We start from the raw sequence: 18,302 nt of genomic DNA on the forward strand, positions 1-18,302 counted from the left end.
AGCTACCAAAGTTTCCTTTTACTCTTCTTTCTGTTCTGAAATTTCTCTAGGATATTTAGGTAGGTAGGTAGGTAGATAGATAGATAGGTAGGTAGGGACTTTTCATTTACCCTGCTTGTCTCCCTGTGGGTCATTTTACTCTGGAAACTTGTGCCTTCAACTGTGAGAATTTTCTTCTATTGTTTATTTTCTCTTCTGTTGTCTCTGTTAGATATTTCTTCAGTTCCAATTAGACAGATATTAGATCTTCTGGATATGTTCTCACATTCCTGTCCTCTACTCTAATTAATAAAGAAAATTTCCTCCATTTTTCTTACTGATCTCTTTAGTCTTAGCAAAATCATTATTACAAAATTCTTTTTAATTATTTTAATAATGATATTTTTAATTTCCAGAAGCTTTTTTCATTCTGATTATTCCTTTTCTTAGCATTCTGAAGTTGCTTTCTGGATAAAATATTTTCTTGAAATTCCCTGAGGCTATTGATGAGATTTTTTTTTTAAAGATTGGCACCTGAGCTAACAACTGTTGCCAATCTTCTTCTTCTTTCTTTTTTTCCTGCTTTATCTTCCCAAACCCCCCCGTACATAGTTGTATATCTCAGTTGCAGGTCCCTCCAGTTGTGGGATGTGGGACGCCGCCTCAATGTGGCCTGACGAGTGGTGCCATGTCCACTGCCAGGATCCGAACCCTGGGCCGCCTCAGCGGAGCGTGCGAACTTAACCACTCGGCCACAGAGCCAGCCCCTGTTGATGAGATTTTTAACATCTTTTTCCCTTCCTGAATTATTTTTTTCTCCCAGGGTCCTTAGGAAGGACATACTAGGTTGTTTAGTAGAGAGTGGATGTGGTTTTCCTCTGTAGCTCTTAGATCTTTTTCCTTTATAAGCCTCTCCCTTAGGTCAGAGTGCTGCTTGTGGTTTTGAGTAAATGGATGGGGCCTGTTAATAGCTTTCCTGTAGCATGCCTAGGCATGAGCTAGGTGGGCACTTTCAGATCCCCCTAACTGCCAAAGTATTAAGGGCTTTCTTTTGGGGGTGGAGTTCAATTATTATATTCAGTAAGTGGTACTGTGTAATAGTCACTGTAGGGGTAGTGGTAGTAATAATAATACCTAACGTTTTTAGAGTGATTGGTATGTTCCATGTGCTTTTCTGAGTATTTCATGTGTTCGAAAGCCTTTAATGTTCCTGGCAATCTGATATGGAAACCAAAGCACAGAGAGGGTAAGGCTCAAGAGGAGGTTAACTGGGTTTTTGAACCAAGTAGTCTGATTGTAGTGCCCTTGCTCTTGACCACTGGACATACAGTGGTTTTTAGGAAGGAATATGTAGAAGAGATACAATTTTTCAAAGAGGTTATTGTTCACTATTATTTTTCTTATTTACAGAAAAGTTAGGTCTCATCACTGAAGGATCTTTTCATTCTGTCTCCATAGGTATTCACTGACTGTTTTTGTGTATTTATTACTGTGAAATTGTTTTTGTAGCATGGTTTCTAACCGTGGTCATTTTACTTGCAGTTTATTCCAATGCCTGTTCTGTATGGTGTTTTCCTTTACATGGGAGTTTCCTCATTAAAAGGAATCCAGGCAAGTCTTAAGTATTTGTTGGTTTTGTAGAAAAACTTAAAATATTTCAAACTTGCAGAGATTGTTTTTATGATGGTATTGATTTATTCTCAACTCTGACATTTTGGGGACAGGTTAACTGTGGGTGACTTCAAATCTATACCTTCTAAGGTTATTGCTTTCTGCACATTTTTCTCCCCCTGAGAATGAGATCAGGAACTGATATGGTCCTTACCTATCTTTAATTGAAGCCAGTGAAAGGCCCTGTAACTATCTATAAAGAGTGGTATAGTAAGAGGGAGGATCAGAAGGATTGGAATGGGGAAAAAGTGCTGTTTGTGACATGTAGAATAGCAATTGCAGCGCTTACAAAGAAAAAATAGGTATTAGTTTTCTATAAAAATGATAATATCAGCCATTTGTATGGTGCAATACAGTTGATGATAAAGCCTAGTACATAAATTATTTTCTGTGATCCTCAAAACAATGTTGGGAAGCAGGAAAGGAAGGAACACTAATTTCATAAATCAGGAAACAGAAATAGAGGGACTTACTGAAGGTTCTGGACAAAATAAGCAATGGAGCCAAGGCCAGTGATTTCACTTTTCTGTTTTGTCTTATTTATCATACTTCCTAGAAAATGACCTGATGACATTTATTAAGATTTATATGAATCCAATCCTAGTGTAAAACATTGAGCTCATAAAGCACAGTTGGCACCACACGATCACCTCCTGTCATGGAAAGCATGTTGTCTAAAGTTGCCAGCTAAGTGGCTGGCAAGACTCCTCAGAGTCTTTATTTTTTCAGCACAGTCCAGGATCTACTCTCTACTGGTCAAGAAATGATTTCATCAACTCACTTGATTTTTTTTTTACAATTTTGTGAGATGTCTTGTTCCCATTTTATACATCAGGAAAGTAAAGCTCAAAAAGATAAAAGAATTTGCTCACAGTTTCCATTTCAGTGGATGAAAAATTGATAATTTTTACCTCAAGTTGTTTTCATAGAATTGGTAATGTTAGACTTGGAAAGGAACTTAGAAGCTTATTACTTTGTATTGTATATATTAGAAAACAAATTTAAAGAGATTAAATGACTTACGCGTTTGATTACAGCAGATAAATTTATAGAAATATTTTAATCCCCTAAATTAAAACATTTTAGCTTGAGCTTTCTGATTAAATTAATTGCATTAGTTCAAATGATTTCCTTCATTTTTTTTTCTCCTTGGATCTAAATATTCTATACTGAAACATTTTCTTATACTATCAGAACATATCAAGGAAATTATAGTTTAAATCACAAAGTTGATTAGAATTTCTTAAAGTTGAATTATAATTTCTTAAAGTTAAATATAATTTCTTTTCTTAAGTAGCAGAAATGATATTTTTGTTGAAAACTTTGTTTTGTTTTCCATTTGATTCATAGTTTTTTGACCGTATAAAGTTATTTGGGATGCCTGCCAAGCATCAGCCCGATCTGATCTACCTCCGGTATGTGCCTCTCTGGAAGGTGCACATCTTCACAGTCATTCAGCTCACGTGTCTGGTTCTGCTGTGGGTGATAAAAGCTTCAGCTGCAGCAGTAGTTTTTCCCATGATGGTAAGTTTTTTTTCCAGACTTTGTCACTAATTAGTAACATTTTTGTGTTTTCATAGTAATTTTTTTATTAATATTTATAATTGACTTTGAGAAAAGCAATAGCCCATTTTAAGCACATTAGGTGTTTAGAAATATGAATTAGCCCTTTCTAGCTATTAAACCAATCATTTTCAAAACTTGGTTGTCATTTTTTAAATTTTAGTTTTGTTTTTTAGTCCTTCAGCTATATAGAACGCTGTTTTGTATTTTTAAACAACTTTAGAATTTGGAACATTTATAGAATAAATAAGATAGCCAAATGTAAAAAGCAAGCAACTAGAACTACATGGTTCTTTAATAGGATATTTCAATGCATCTTTTTCAGAAATTGACAAATCTAGAAGTTAAAAAGTAATAAAGATTATAGGTAATATTAATAAGACAGTATAATTCACTAAATTATCACAGAATGTTGCATCTTGCAAATAGTGAATATTCTTCCTTTTGTAAATACCATGTAAAAATTAATTATGTACATGGCCACAAAGAAATTCTTAAAAAATTAAAAGGCTATAAAAATTATACAGGTAATATTCCCCGATCACAAATAAATTAAATTACAGATAAATAATTAAAAGTCACTAGAATAATCTGAAACATTTAGACTTTAAATGCTGAAATTATCCCTGGGTAGAAAATTGAGTTAAAAAACCATTGTGGAGGTACTGAAATGGAGAACTTTTTAACAAAGTCTATGGGTTGCAGCTAAAGTTATAATCATAGGAAAATGTATGCCCTTCATTGCCTTTATTATTCAAAAAGACTTAAAAGCAACCAAGTTTTTTATTTGTAAAGATAACTAATGGATAAACTCTTCCCAAGCTTGAGTAAAGAAGAGAATGAGTGAAATCTACAAGACTAAGAAAGAGAAGAAACATAGCCACAGCTGTGGAAGAGATTCTACAGGCTTTATGAAAATATTGCATGAATCTATAGTAGTAAATTTGAACATCTATAGCAGAGGTCAACAAACTTTTTTCCTTAAAGGATCAGTTAGTAAATATTTTAGGCTTTGTAGGCCATGAGAATTTTATATAGGCACTTACATAACAAGAGAAAAATTTCCACAGTTGCTTATTGGTGAAATTCAAAAGTAATTTTATAGTGTTTTAAAATGAAAGACTACTAATGAGAAGAATAGAATTCTTTTTCATTTGGGATAATATTTCACTTAATTGGGATTCAAAGTTACTGTTCCCTATCATCAAATCAATTCCAGATGTTCATATATAAAAACTATTCTTGAATCACAGGCCATACAAAACAGGTGGCATACCAGATTTAACCCAAAGCCTGTTGTCTACCTACCCCTCATCTAAATAAATGCCTTATTTCTATGCTGTACGTACGTTTCCAGAAGTGACCCAAAGAGAAGGTATAAAACCTATGCATATGTATAACCCCATTGCATAGAAGAGACTGGAAAAATGTTTAAAGATCTGCTCCTGGAGTACCAGACCCAGATGGGTTAACAGCTGAATTTTAAAGAACAGTTAATTCCAGTACTCCTTTAATTATTCTAGACCAAAGGAAAATATGAAAACTGCATTTTTTTCTCATGAAACACTAGCAAGATCTTCATATCAAACCCCAAAAAAGTTGAACGAAAGAGCTATAGTGCTTCCTCACCTACTAATATAAATGCAAAATCTTAAGGAATTAACAAATAGATTTTTAGTGTTTCTATAAGTAATATATCATGGTTACATAATAATTCAGCATCAAAAATTATGAACATAATCACAGATACACGTTTTATAAAATTCAGTCATTGTGAATAAAAATTTGTAAATGAGTTTTCATATAATAAAGTTCACTGTTACTACTGTTATTTTATATTGAATTGAAGGTTCTGTAATATAAAGTAAGAATAATATAATTGGTATAAAGAGGAGATAACATTGTTTGTCGATAATGTGATTGTATACCTGTTAACCCAAATGACTCAAACAAAGAAGACTAAAAGCCCTAATAGAATTAATAAGAATTTTGTTAGGTGGCTGGATACAAGAGAACATGAGGATTAAGGTATAGGCTCTGTCTTAGTAGTAATGTTAAAAATGGAAATGGAAAAAAATCGTATTTACAATAGTGACCAAAAACTATAAAATACTGAAGAAAAAATTCAAAAGGAAAAGAACTTAACATTTATTAGTACTTAGGGCTGCTATAACAAAATACCACCAACTCGTTGGCTTAAAGCAGCAGAAATTTTTTCTCTCACAATTCTAGAGGCTACAGATCAGAAATCAAGGTGTAGACGGGGTCATGCTCCCTCTTAAACCTGTGGGGAATCCTTTCTTGTCTCTTCCTAGCTTCTGGTGGTTTGCTGACAATCTTTGGCATTCCTTGGCTTGCAACTGCTGAACTCCAGTCTGCCTTCGTTTGTCACATGGTGTTCTCCCTGTGAGTCACTCTGTCTTCATATGACCATTTTATGAGGACACCAGGCATAGCGTGTTAGGAGCCCACCCTACTCTAGTATGACCTTGTCTTAATTAATTACATCTGCAACAACCCTATTTCCAAATAAGATCATATTCTGAGGTATTAGGGGTTAGGACTTAAATATATCTTTCTTGGGGGACACAAATCGACCCATAACAATATTGAAAGGCATGAAATTAAGACCTGAACAAATAGAAGGATATACCTTACGCTTTGTTTTGCAGAGTTAGTATTATAAAAATATCACTTCCAAGTAGAAATTTTACTAGAGTTTTATTTGTGTCTGTGTTTGGAGGGAGGAGGTTGGTGTCAGTATGAACTGGATAATTTTAAAGCTTATAGAGAAAAATAAATGCCAGAGTCCCAACAACGTGGAGGGTAGAAATGTTCTATATGTTTTTTTGGGTGTGGGTTACATCAGTATTTACATTTGTCAAAAGCATCAATCTGTACACTTGCTGTTTTTGTATTTTGTTATATATAAATTATATGTTAATGAAAAAATAAAGATATAATAAATACCAGAGAATATCAAAACAAAGATAATTATAATTAAGAATTCCTGCCTGGGTCTGGAAGTGAGGGACTTGACTGTTCCTGTGCTGATACCATACTATTTTAGTAACGAAATATTTAAAAATTGGTGTCAAGTACATGTAGCTAACACAATCTGGAATTGGGATGGGAATAGATAAATAGATCAGAAAATAGATTGAGTCCAGAGATTTATCAGAATATATGCGAATTTACCACTTAAATACCATAAGCAGATTATTTCATTAAAGGTGGTAATTCATTTAAGTGGGAAAGTTTAATATATAGTGTTAGAAGATTTAACTCTATACTGCTTGCTAATTAAGGTTGCTCTCCCTAACTGATACCGTATTCAGAAGGAAATCATAAATGAAGTTAGGATTTAAATGTTAAAATAAATTGTAGTAGAAAATTTAGAGGAATGTTTGTGTAATCCAGTGATTGAGGGTAACTTTTCAAAGAAGATAGGGAAAACCCAACTGTAAAAGAAAGATATATTTGACTACATGATGATTAAATGTTTTCTGTGTCCATAGACAGTAAAATCAGATTGTGAATTTGGAGAAAGTATTTGTAACATACAAGGCAGATAAGTATTTCTATCCAAACTCCCCAGAACTCTTTATGAATTCATGAGCAAAAGTCATAACAACCAATTGAAAAGCAGGCAAAGGATAGGAAGTAATAAGTAACAGAAGAGGAAATCCAAACGGCCAGTGAACATTTGAAAACATCTTCAACCTTAGCAGTTAAAGAAAAGCAAATTAAAGTAATAATATGTCTTTTTCAGAAATATGATTGGAAAGTTAAAACCTAATAGGTTCTCTAATGCATTATGTCAGATTTTTAAAGTTCTATCTACTTCTATAATGTGTATAATCCAAAATCATTATAAAAATTAATAATCTTGTTTTACTCAGCATGCTTAATCTGCCTTATAATTTTATTCAGAGTGTAAGGGATTTATATAGGGAAAGATTGAAAATGCCATTTCCTTTATGTCTTTTCTTTGAGCAGAAAGTTCAAAAAAGATAAATAGGTGTCTCAGTTTGTTTGAAATAAGGTGGTGGGGAAATCATTTTAAAATAAAATATATGAAGTATTTTTTTGTTATTTATGCTTTAATAAATAGTCTTTCTCTCTTCAAGTGATATAATTTACATCTTTTTAGATGTTACTTAAATATTCTCTCCCCCACTTTCTTAAGGTTCTTGCATTGGTCTTTGTACGCAAACTCATGGACCTCTGTTTCACAAAGAGGGAACTTAGTTGGCTTGATGATCTCATGCCAGAGAGTAAGAAAAAGAAAGAAGATGACAAAAAGAAAAAAGAAAAAGAGGTAAAATGACAGAGTTTTAAATATACACCATTCACTTGTTGTTTTAATATTTTGTACCAAGTAGTAGGCACTATTACTGTCACTTTACAAGCATGAAGGCCTTTAATTCTCCTAAGAATCTTATTATTATAAAGTGTAAGTACTTTTATTATCCCCAACTTACAAATAAAGAAACTGAGGCAGAGAGAGGTTAGTAGGTAACTTGTTCCAAACAGGCTCTTACCCATTTTTACCAACTTGCCTCCCCACAGCCCTGACACAACACACTTTCTAAAAATTACATGTCGGGTGTACTTAGTCGACACTTAGAAGAGTCTAGCAGTATTAAAACATAGGTAATACGAAATAATTCTACATCATAGTCTACCATCTAATTTAACCTTAAATGTATAAATACATTTAAATTTTAACAGTATTTTAATAATCTGGCATACATGATGGCAACAAGGATTTTAAGTATCTTTTGACAAAAAGTATAATAAAGCTTTAATCTTTATATGCAGTATTATTACCATTAGTTGATTTGTATACTGAGATTTACATTAATACTAGATTCTGAATTTGATTTTGTTTTGTTTTGTTTTTTTTGTAACCAGCTCAATGCTATTACTTAGTAGAAAGGAAAAGTAGGCATTATGTATGAAGCATAGATGATTTTGTTGATTTTAGGCCTCACTCCATTTTCCCATTCAGAACACTGTTTGAAAATCAAAGATAAGAAGAAAGATACACATTTTTAAATGTTGTAGTCCGTTTAAATAGAGATCTTAAAATTACTGGAGTTTTTTCCTAATTTTTGAGAAAAAGCAACATAATTTATACCTTTGCAGGCAAATGTGTTTAAGGCCTGCTGGCATTTTTTCATGGTTTAGATTGATTATTCAGGACTGATTTAAGGCAGAATTACTAGTTTTATGTTTATTCTTCAACAAAAATTATGACTCTTTAATTAGGATACTAATTGGAATACTAATTTGAATTGAGCCTCCAAAAGTTTTAAAAGATTTTTGTTTTCTCCAAAGCTGTATTATTTATGTACATGGTTATGCGCTTTTGATGATTTTTCAAATAGGATACAGTTTATTTGTAAGACACTTAGGTAAAACTGCCTGTTTATTACTTCCGTATCAGTTAGAATAAGGTTCGGTTGTATATAACAGAAAACAAAAGTAAAAGTGGCTGAAACACAAGAGTTGATTCTCATGTAAAAGTCTTGAAAGTAAGTGATCTAGTGTGATGGCTCCTGTGCTGCTTCTCTCCCATCCCCAGCTGACACTTTCCATCCTCAGAATCGCCTCATGGGTCAAAATGGCTGCTGAACTTGAGCTATCATGTGAGCATTAGAGACAGCAGGAAGGAGGAGGGCATGGGGGAGAGAAAGCAAAATGGGTTTTACCCTGTTGTCCTGTTTTAAGGAGTCTTTCCAGAAATGTCACCCAGTACGTTCTGCTTGCATCACATGGCACACTTGAGTTGCTGGGAAATTTAGGTTTTAGTTTTTCATCTTTTTTTTTTTTTGAAGCTGGGCACTCTGCCACTTCCAAATAGTGGGATTTCTGTTAGTAAGAAAGAGGAGTATGATGCTGTCTCAGTCTCTGTTTTACTGCCCTGTGTCTCCCTTCAATGCCCCCAAGTTATTATGATATCATAATTTTGGTTCCTGTCTCGTATCTAAGTTGCTCTTAACCTGGGGAGACTCTTCTCCTTAGGGAACATATTTCAACATCTGAGACATTTTTGAGTGTCAAAACTGGAGGGGCTGCTACTAGCATCTAATGGGTAGAGGCCTAGGATGCTGCTAAACATCCTACATACACAGGATTGCCTCCTACAACAAAGAATTGTTTGACCCTAAATGTCAGTATTACTGAGATTGAGAAACCTTGGCTTATCTAAATGAAGTTTTACTTATATTCTGTTGTAATGAGAACCATGAGATTTCACAAAGTTTTATTTTTCATTATATACTTACATCATAATTGATAATAGGATTTATGTAGCTAAATTGGCTTTATAATAGTATTAATGATTAACTTACAGAAATGAAAGTTATAATCATTTAAAATTAATCTTTACAAGTGGTTATTTTCGTTTTGTACTACAGGTATGTGTTCATAATAGTAAAATGAATTTTTCAGTCATAGCAGATATGTTATATTTATTGCCAGTTTGGGTTTCTAATTCTTTAAGATATTGTATATTAATTGGTCCTCCTGGAAATACTCTGGGAAAAGTAATCTCTTCACATATGTGTTCTATAGGAAGCTGAACGAATGCTGCAAGCTGATGACGATACTGTGCACCTTCCATTTGAAGGGGGTAGTCTCTTGCAAATTCCAGTTAAGGCCCTAAAATATAGGTGAGATAAAACTTTATTTTGTAAAATGTGTTCTATGTACATGTCAAGTGCATGAATAAACCATGTAATGCTTCTTTAAAGTAGTGATATCTATTTTTAAAACGATGACAAAAACTGCATCTGGCACATCAACTAAAGGAGGACTTCATGCAGCATGAAAAGGAAGTCCCTCGATTCTTCCCCACCCAGGTTATAGGCAGGAGTGAAGACAAAGCTGCACTTGGACCAGAGCCTTAAACTGACTTCCATGCCAAGCAGACAAGATGTAATTGTCTTTCATCACTCTGTCTGTTTTAGTGAAGTTTAAAATCAGTACACGAGTCTCATCATATTCCCTTTCTCATAGTAGTACAGCTTTTTCCTTTCTGCTATTCATTACCGCTGGAGTCAGTGTGTGGTGGAAAATAAGCATTTATAATCCATATTTTGATAACCTTCTAATATGTCACTATGTTTAGAGGCCCTGGAACTCTCCCAGTTTCTAGAGGGGCCATTTGACCTTTGGCAGTAAGGGCTTATCTTATGGAAAAATTATTGTTTCGTATTGTTTATCATGTATGATTTTGGTGGTTATTTTTTAAATTTAAGAACTAAAGATAGAGATTGGGAAATGTAAACTTTTTTGTAGTTTTAAAAGATTAAAAACGTTTTTATGCACAGATCTGATTCCTATTTCTGTACGTTTATTCCACTTCCGATTAGCTTTTATGTTAGAAAAATCAGTTTTAGAATGTGTATATGTTCCTTCCCTGACCAGTTAATGAAAAGTGTTTGTTGATATTTAACTAGCTTGCTTCAATCTTTTTCATTTTTAACCTTTATAGTTGTTACAGAGGTCACATTTGGACTTGTACATGTTGATTAGTTTTGATAAATAAATTCATCAAGTAATTTTCCTCTGCTTTTTACTTCTAATTTTCATCATTGGTGTTATTCTGTGTCACATTTCATGATTTTCCTTCAAATCTTTTATACTTTAAATTGAATGTCAATTATCGACATCTTAATATAGCCAACTACAGTGTGCTGCTTCACTAGATTCTGTAAATGTTTGTTAAATGAATTAATAGATTAACTTTGTTAGTTGTACTTGTAAAAAGAGAATAGGAACTGCCATGATGGTTATTGGTGACTCTCACCAGTTTATTGAGATTATTTGCCACTTAATTTCCACAGGTCCTGTGTTACCACTTTCTCAGTGTGATTGCACATGGACCTCGACAAAATTAAGTGGAGGCTATACTTAGACTGTTTGATATTTATCAAAAAGAATGGATGTCTGTATATTTACTTTTTTCTTTTAAGTGATGATTACATGAGCTATGGTTAATGCTGCTGTGCTTAAAATTTAACCATCAAGAGTGCCAGGAATTGGCTGACCTGTTTTGTAGAATTTTAAATCTTAAGTAGCTTTGGATTACTTGTCATGAAAATCAAATGAGATAATATGTGAAAGCATTTGGAAACTGTAAAGCTGTATAAATATGAAAATAATTTATTTAACGTAGACAAATTTTTTCCCATCTAGTTTTATTTTGGGGAAAAACAACTCTTTCTTCAGAAAAGGTCTTAATTTCTACTAATGGGAAAGTTCTGAGAGGAGGACATTTAGAAGCTAGAAAGGGCTTCAAGAATATTTCTCTTCAGTTTTTTGAAGTTGGCAGCCAAGCAAACATTTACTCCGGGTGGGCAGAGCTTCAAGTTGCGTGGCTCTGCCATTGTGAATTTGGGCATTCAAAATTTGTGTACTTGGAAAAAGTTGACTTAGTGAAGCAGCCGTTCCTGTCGACTCGCCAGTGACCATGTCACACTTCTCTACTGTCTTAAATTTTAAAAGACCTTTAGATGTAAAGTATAAACAAAGCTAGCACTTTCTAAATGACTGCTATTTGGTCATTTATAACCTAGCTGCCATCACATTGTTAATTTAACATCTAATTTGATGTTTGTATTTGTCGCTTGTTTGCATGAAATGTTTTTCTTCTAATGAAGGAAAAGAACTTGCAAATATATTTCTGTTAACTTGGTAGTACTTTCATATTACTTGTGACTGACAACCTTAAGCCCAAAATTACTTATGGATATCATCATTATTGGATTTGGGGTCTAGAAATAATTTTTGCAGTATTTCATAGACACATGGAATGGTTACATTTGTCCCTTATAATGAAAAGATAGTATTTGTTCTTTTTATTTTGATTTTGATGAATTTGATATAGTAACAGTTCAACACTGAAAATGTGAATGCCAGCTAAAAGTGGTATTTATCAACATGTGTTTGTTGTTTGTTGAAATATTTTCAGAGTTCTATTTTCGATTTTGAAGTGTCATCTTTCACAGCATTCTTTCTGATGATTTTTAAAAGTTATAAAAGACAAGATTTTTTTAAAAAAATAATAATTTTAATTTTTCCTTACATACTTTGGATATTTATTTGATGAGACTGAAATTTGTGCCAATTATAAAAATATTTTCTAGTTGACTTAAGGCTGTATTTTTTTTATATTTATGAGCATACTAATATATTCTTTTATGTTATTTCAATAGTGTCCTTATAGCCAAGATGATCATCTGTGGGCATCGTTGTCAATTTAATGAATCTCACTCCTAAGTTTTTATTGTAGAGAGAGATGTAATTCCTCCATGAGGCCTTTGAGGGTCACCGAGCTCTAAACTCCTAATACCTTGCTAGACCTTGGTTCAAGTGCGTGGCAGAGTGTTCTCAGTTTAAGTTGATGAAAGCAAACATTGTATAGATAAGGACAACATTAATGCTTTCGCAAGTACTGAATACTAACCAAAAAGTGTATTTGTTCTTCAGTGTTGATCCCTCAGTTGTTAACATATCAGATGAAATGGCCAAAACTGCACAGTGGAAGGCACTTTCCATGAATACTGAGAATGCCAAAGTAACCAGATCTAACACGAGGTAGCTGTAACTATTTATGCATTTTCTAACTATAGCTACTTTTCAATTTACTATGGATAGCTATTCAATAAAACCATTAAATTTAACTCAATTTACGTAATTTATATTCTCCTTACTTAACAAAACCACCCTTCTTTTCTTCCTCTTTTCCTTCCTTCTTCCTTTCATCCATCCATCTATTCATCATTTTACTGCATACTGGAATCAGATATAGGTATTGATTGTTTTGTTATTTTTTAATTTGTAGTTGGCCTATTTCAAAAAAGAATTTGAGCTATTTTATTATAAAAATGAATATATATATATATATATGGTAGTATGGAATAAATAGATAAAAAATCAGAAACCATACAAAGAAAGATAATTACTAGGGATTAAATAAATACTATAATTGAACACTCTCTCCATCATGCTTTCTGGTGGTCCAAGAAAAAAGAAAAAGATAATTGTTTTCTTTTTGTTTTGTTTTGTTTTAGCCTACCATTTCTTCAGGTGAGGTAAATGTTTTCCTAGAAGATATTGGAAGAAATTTAATCTATGGATATAAAGGCCATTGAGTTTTGTAATGGGCCGTGTGTTACATAACTATTTCATAACTCTTATGTTTCTCGTTATGTGACTCTTTTTTCTTTCCTTTGCCCTTCTTTCAAGGCCTGAACATCAGGGGTTCTAGTTTGATAATCATTAGTACTTTGATCCCTTAGGTCTCTGGAGAAATGAGCTATTATCCTAGAGGGTACTCAGTCACTCATAGTCAAGAAATAATAATTTTGTGTACACTTTGTGCCAGACACTATGTTGGGTGTCAGTGTATTATGCTTGGGCATCAGATCAGAACTTTTCCAGGCAAGCAGTCACATAGCTAGTTCTGTTAGTTATTGTCTTTCTGGCCACTATCTTTTGATAATAATTGATTAGGTTTTTGTCATTCTTCCTCAACCTCCTTCTAGAACCTTGCTACTTAATCTCGGTCATCATTTTTTTTTTGTTTTTCTGTCATTTCTTGAGTTCTAACTCTGTAAGCTGGACTGTTTCCTTTCTTCACTTCTAACTTTGATCTCAAAAATTTTTAAGTTAAACTTTTGTCATTTTGGGTTATTCCGTGCAGTGAGAATTTCACTAGATACTCTATTTACTCTTAGTAATTTTTCACACCTTGTCAGCACTTCTGGGCCAGATTGTTAGTATAGTTATGATAAATATAAAGACCTTACAGTAATATTACTATGTCTTTTATACTTACGCCTTTCATTCAGTTTGCTCTTCAATTCAAAATCACATGGGAAGAAAGGGAAGGTTTGGGTTGTGTTTAAAAGAAAAATGTTTGGAGGACCTGCTTTCAGTTTTTTCTGGAGTAGGCAGCAAACTTTAGTGTGTTTTTATACTTTCAAAAATTATTTCCAAAAGCCAGCTATTCATATGTTAGAATTAATCAATTAAATCCTTATATGTGGAATCGTCATATTTGATAGTAACTTGAAAATATAGAACGTGTGTTTTGATCTTAGATTTGTGAACCAGATTTGGGAAACAGAAGTTTATAAATCTGTTACATTTTACAGAAAATTATTTGATGCTTATCTGTATTAACACTGATTATTTTTTAAATAGATTTATCAATGAAATAAATGTCAAATTCTACAACAGTTCTTATTTAAAGTAAAACTAATAAATCAAATATAGTCAATATGCTGACCAGTTTTAAGGAGCTTCCTCTTCAGTTGTAAGAAAAACATAAATTTCAGTGACAAACATATCCATTAAAAAAAAAAAAACAGAACTTTTAATACTTACCTTTCCGATTAAGTTTACTGATAATGAAAAGAGAGTAGTAAAATAACAATAGCAAATCATATGTTTATAGTACTAATAGTCATCTCAAAAGGCTTATTATGGATACTAATTGTTGGCCATGTTTAGAATGTAATATTTGTCCTTTTCAAAATCATTTATTCTCATTCTTTGTTTTAAATAGCCCTGAAAAACCTGTGAGTGGGAAAATAAATTTTGAAGATGAACCAACAAGGAAATACATGGATGCTGAAACTTCGTTGTAGAATTGAACTAAGAGGAATTATATATATAGACATACAGATATATATATATATATATAATATGTGCATTTCATGTCACTGTATGTAACAATATTGTGTGTCATGCTATTTATGCATGACAACTGGGTTTTTTGAAGTAGTGTCTGAAGTTTGTTAGGAGCACCATAGAGACTGTATATAATGAAATGGTCTCTTAGAAGTAAGGTACATGGTACTTACAATTCAGATATTTATTCTGTTGGAAGAATTTTTTCTGTTCTCTAGTAGAAAGTTGTGGGGAAATGTATTCAATCTACTTTAAATCTGTTTGTTCATCAGTGGCAATTCATACCAACTTTATGTGATGTGTACTTTGTCCCTAGATTTATAATTCTTGCTTGAGTTACTAAAAATTTTCACATATTATTTCATTCCTTAATGCTTTATAGGAAGAACAGAGAGTTTTTATGCCAGTGCTGTGGGACAAATGGTAACATGTCATGGCTTTTCTGTGTGTGTGTTTCATTTATGTAGCTGTCCATTATGTTTCACATGCAATGGAAATTTTTTGGCTATAGAGGTAGAACTTTCTAGATAAGAACTATAATTTTGACCTTTATGTTTAAAAAATGTATATCTTAAAACCTTCACATCTGGGTTTCCATTCTGATAGGCAAGTAAAATCGCAGGTGAATTTATAATTTAACCCCTCTATTAGTCATAACTTGATGAATTTTAGAAGCTATAAAATGCCAATTTACAATAGTTAAATTTTATTGCCTTTGTGGAAATTTTTTCTGAATCCTAATAATTTATTAGAGCCCAGAATGCCCACTCTGTTCTCTGCCTTTGCTGTCTTTTACTTAAAATGTGTTTGGTTTGTATCAGGTTCAAGTTCTTGGTTATTTTTCTATTATAAATACTGTGTGTGGTTAAATAATCAAGAGTCAGAATTCTCTTAAATGGCTTTGTGATCAGTATTACTTCATTCTATTAAGAATTACCTTTCATTTTCTATTTACGTTGTTATTTCTATTGTATAGATAATATTTAATAGATTGTTATCCGTGATTTCATTTTAAAATATTTTATTTATTTCAATTGATATGTTGCTTAAATATTATATAAACATTTGAAAAGGTAACAAATATAGAGTAAATTGGTAATGTAAATAGTTGGTGCTCACTTGCATTTATGGTTTATTATCTGAAAGTAGTTGGCATATTTTACATCTTTGATATAAAGCACTGCCATATTTGTATTTTAAAAGGAATTTAGACATTTTATGTGTAGCTCAGATTGATGGCATTCTTCCTATTTTGTATTAGTGTTGGTTATTTAGTTTTTGCTTTTCTGAGCTTTTTTAACTTCTAACAAATTTTTTTAGTCATCTTTTATATACTCTTAGCTCCACATGAAATAAATAAATGTTGTTCTTGTTAAGCCTGTAGGACTGGATGAATGGGGTTGTGAAGCTGATTTGGCAAGAGGATAGTTTATAAAAACCAAATGAGTATTGAGAAGCCACAGAAATAACGAAAGTAGTGACATGAATATTAAAATGAAAATTTTAATGAAATTCTAATGCTTTCTTTAATCATTTATAATTGCATTCCAAAAATATGAAGAATTGATCTTACAGAGGATCATGAGGAATGCCAAAAGCTGATATTTTAGCAATTCTGAAGTGTTTTTAATCCATACTCTCTACTTAATAACTAATGTATTTTCCCCATCTGAGGCCATATTGTCAGATTCTAGTTAAAATAATGGATTCAACTTATGCCTCAGATGGAAGTTTGGAGATGTAGCTACTTTTCTTTAGAAAATAGAGCCGGCGTCGTTTGGTACTGCCTAAAAAAAGAGAGAGACTCTCCAGGCAATTGATAATAGAGTATTACCCACGGTGCTTGTTATTGTTTATGAGCTTCCATTGAAGTGAGTCCTTTTTATTCATAGCAGCACAATCATTTCCAAAGACCCCAGTGTTTGCTGCTATTTTTTGTAAACTCACCTGATGTACCTGAACAAAAGGATTTCCTCACATCATTTCCTTGTGTCTGGACATCATAGGGTTAACAAATATGCTTATTTTACAGGAAATGATTTTAAAATTTAAACTGAAAACTACCTGCGATCATAGTGTTTCTGTGATTTTATTTTAATTATGTATAGTAATTGTCCAGTGCCAGAAAAAACATGACTTGCAAAATACTTTGCACTCAAAATGTTTCTAATTGTTGGTGGTTTCTGCTTTTTTTTGACTACTTGACTTACAAAGTGATCTGATATGACTACTCTATTGAAGAGCGAAGGTAACTCATGTTTAAGTAATTAACGGCTTGTTTTACGTGATTATGATATTTTTCCACTATTTTTGAAAAACAACAATCATGGATAGCATTCATTGCAAGACAGTGAAAAATATAACTTACTACATATATTGATTTTTAAATGTTGCCTTAAACAGGTATCAATGAGCAGTAGTAATCGCTATGTATTGATTTACCTCAAGGTGCAAAATAATGAAACCTGTACATATTCCTTTTACCAAATAAATTCATATAAACAGCCCTGCACTTTCTTAGATGCCTTGGTTTCCAGGATGGAGCTTAGCGCTACTGAATACCCTGGCCACAGAGCCATCTCAGGATATTCTTCTTTCCACCCTATTTTATTTATTTATAGATGTCTGTATACAAAGACTATAATAAATCCTGATGTTGACCATCTGAAATTTACTTTCTTATGAATGCTATTTCACTCTAAAATAGCAGCTTTTGAGAAAACAATGAACTAACTTCCTTATGATAAAAGGATGATTCTGTATTTTCTCTCATAACATTAGGTATGCTGAAGTGAAGCACACAGTCTTTCTAATGGGTACGTTTGTGTGTGTGTGTGTGTTTGTGTGAGTGATGTTATCCGTTTTAAATCTCTTCAGTTTGAAAAGCTGTGGCGTATCAATGTTCACATTTGCCAAGTCTTCTGTAAAATGTGTAGGACAGAATTTTTTATGTGCTAATGCGTATATTTATAAAACAGATTTCTCTACCAGTCAAAATTACTAACTTTTGTTTTCTCCATCCAAAAAACATTTCTGTTTCTTCCACATACTTAAAGTTTATGTATGTATATAGTAGCTTTCTAACTTTTTCCTTTCACAAAGACAGGTTCAAAATTTTGTAAAAAGAAAAATGATTTCTGAAACTGAGGTATGACCGCAGAGCTTGCTGTTTTTCAAGGACTATATCATGTACCTCAGTTCTGTAAATGTGCTCACCAGTGTAACATGTGAATCTTGTTTGAAAGTGCTCAGATTTCGGATGTGGAAGCCATTGATATAACATTGTAATTCAAAAATGTTTAAATTAAATAATTTAATGTTTTAAATTTATTTATGTAGATCACTTCCTTGTTATTGTATGCAGTACAAATATGTGAAAT

At 32.5% G+C, this 18,302-nt stretch overlaps 1 protein-coding gene across 9 annotated transcripts in view; it reads left to right on the top strand.

Moving 5' to 3' along the window:
- The window catches only part of SLC4A7 (solute carrier family 4 member 7), a 102,196-nt gene extending 85,627 nt beyond the window's left edge, over positions 1-16,569 (top strand). For 6 of the 9 annotated variants that reach the window (XM_046661377.1, XM_046661426.1, XM_046661436.1 and 3 more), the window contains 6 exons: positions 1,522-1,590; positions 3,001-3,174; positions 7,403-7,534; positions 9,796-9,893; positions 12,715-12,822; positions 14,798-16,569. In XM_046661377.1, coding sequence (XP_046517333.1) covers positions 1,522-1,590; positions 3,001-3,174; positions 7,403-7,534; positions 9,796-9,893; positions 12,715-12,822; positions 14,798-14,879 — 663 coding nt within the window. In that variant the 3' untranslated portion in view covers positions 14,880-16,569. The remainder of the gene's footprint in view (positions 1-1,521; positions 1,591-3,000; positions 3,175-7,402; positions 7,535-9,795; positions 9,894-12,714; positions 12,823-14,797) is intronic. The other 3 variants (XM_046661407.1, XM_046661452.1, XM_046661417.1) reach the window with 1 other exon arrangement.
- Positions 16,570-18,302: the final 1,733 nt, after the last annotated feature.

Source organism: Equus quagga, chromosome 1 (genome assembly GCF_021613505.1).
Source record: "Equus quagga isolate Etosha38 chromosome 1, UCLA_HA_Equagga_1.0, whole genome shotgun sequence".
Taxonomy (NCBI): Eukaryota; Metazoa; Chordata; class Mammalia; order Perissodactyla; family Equidae; genus Equus; species Equus quagga.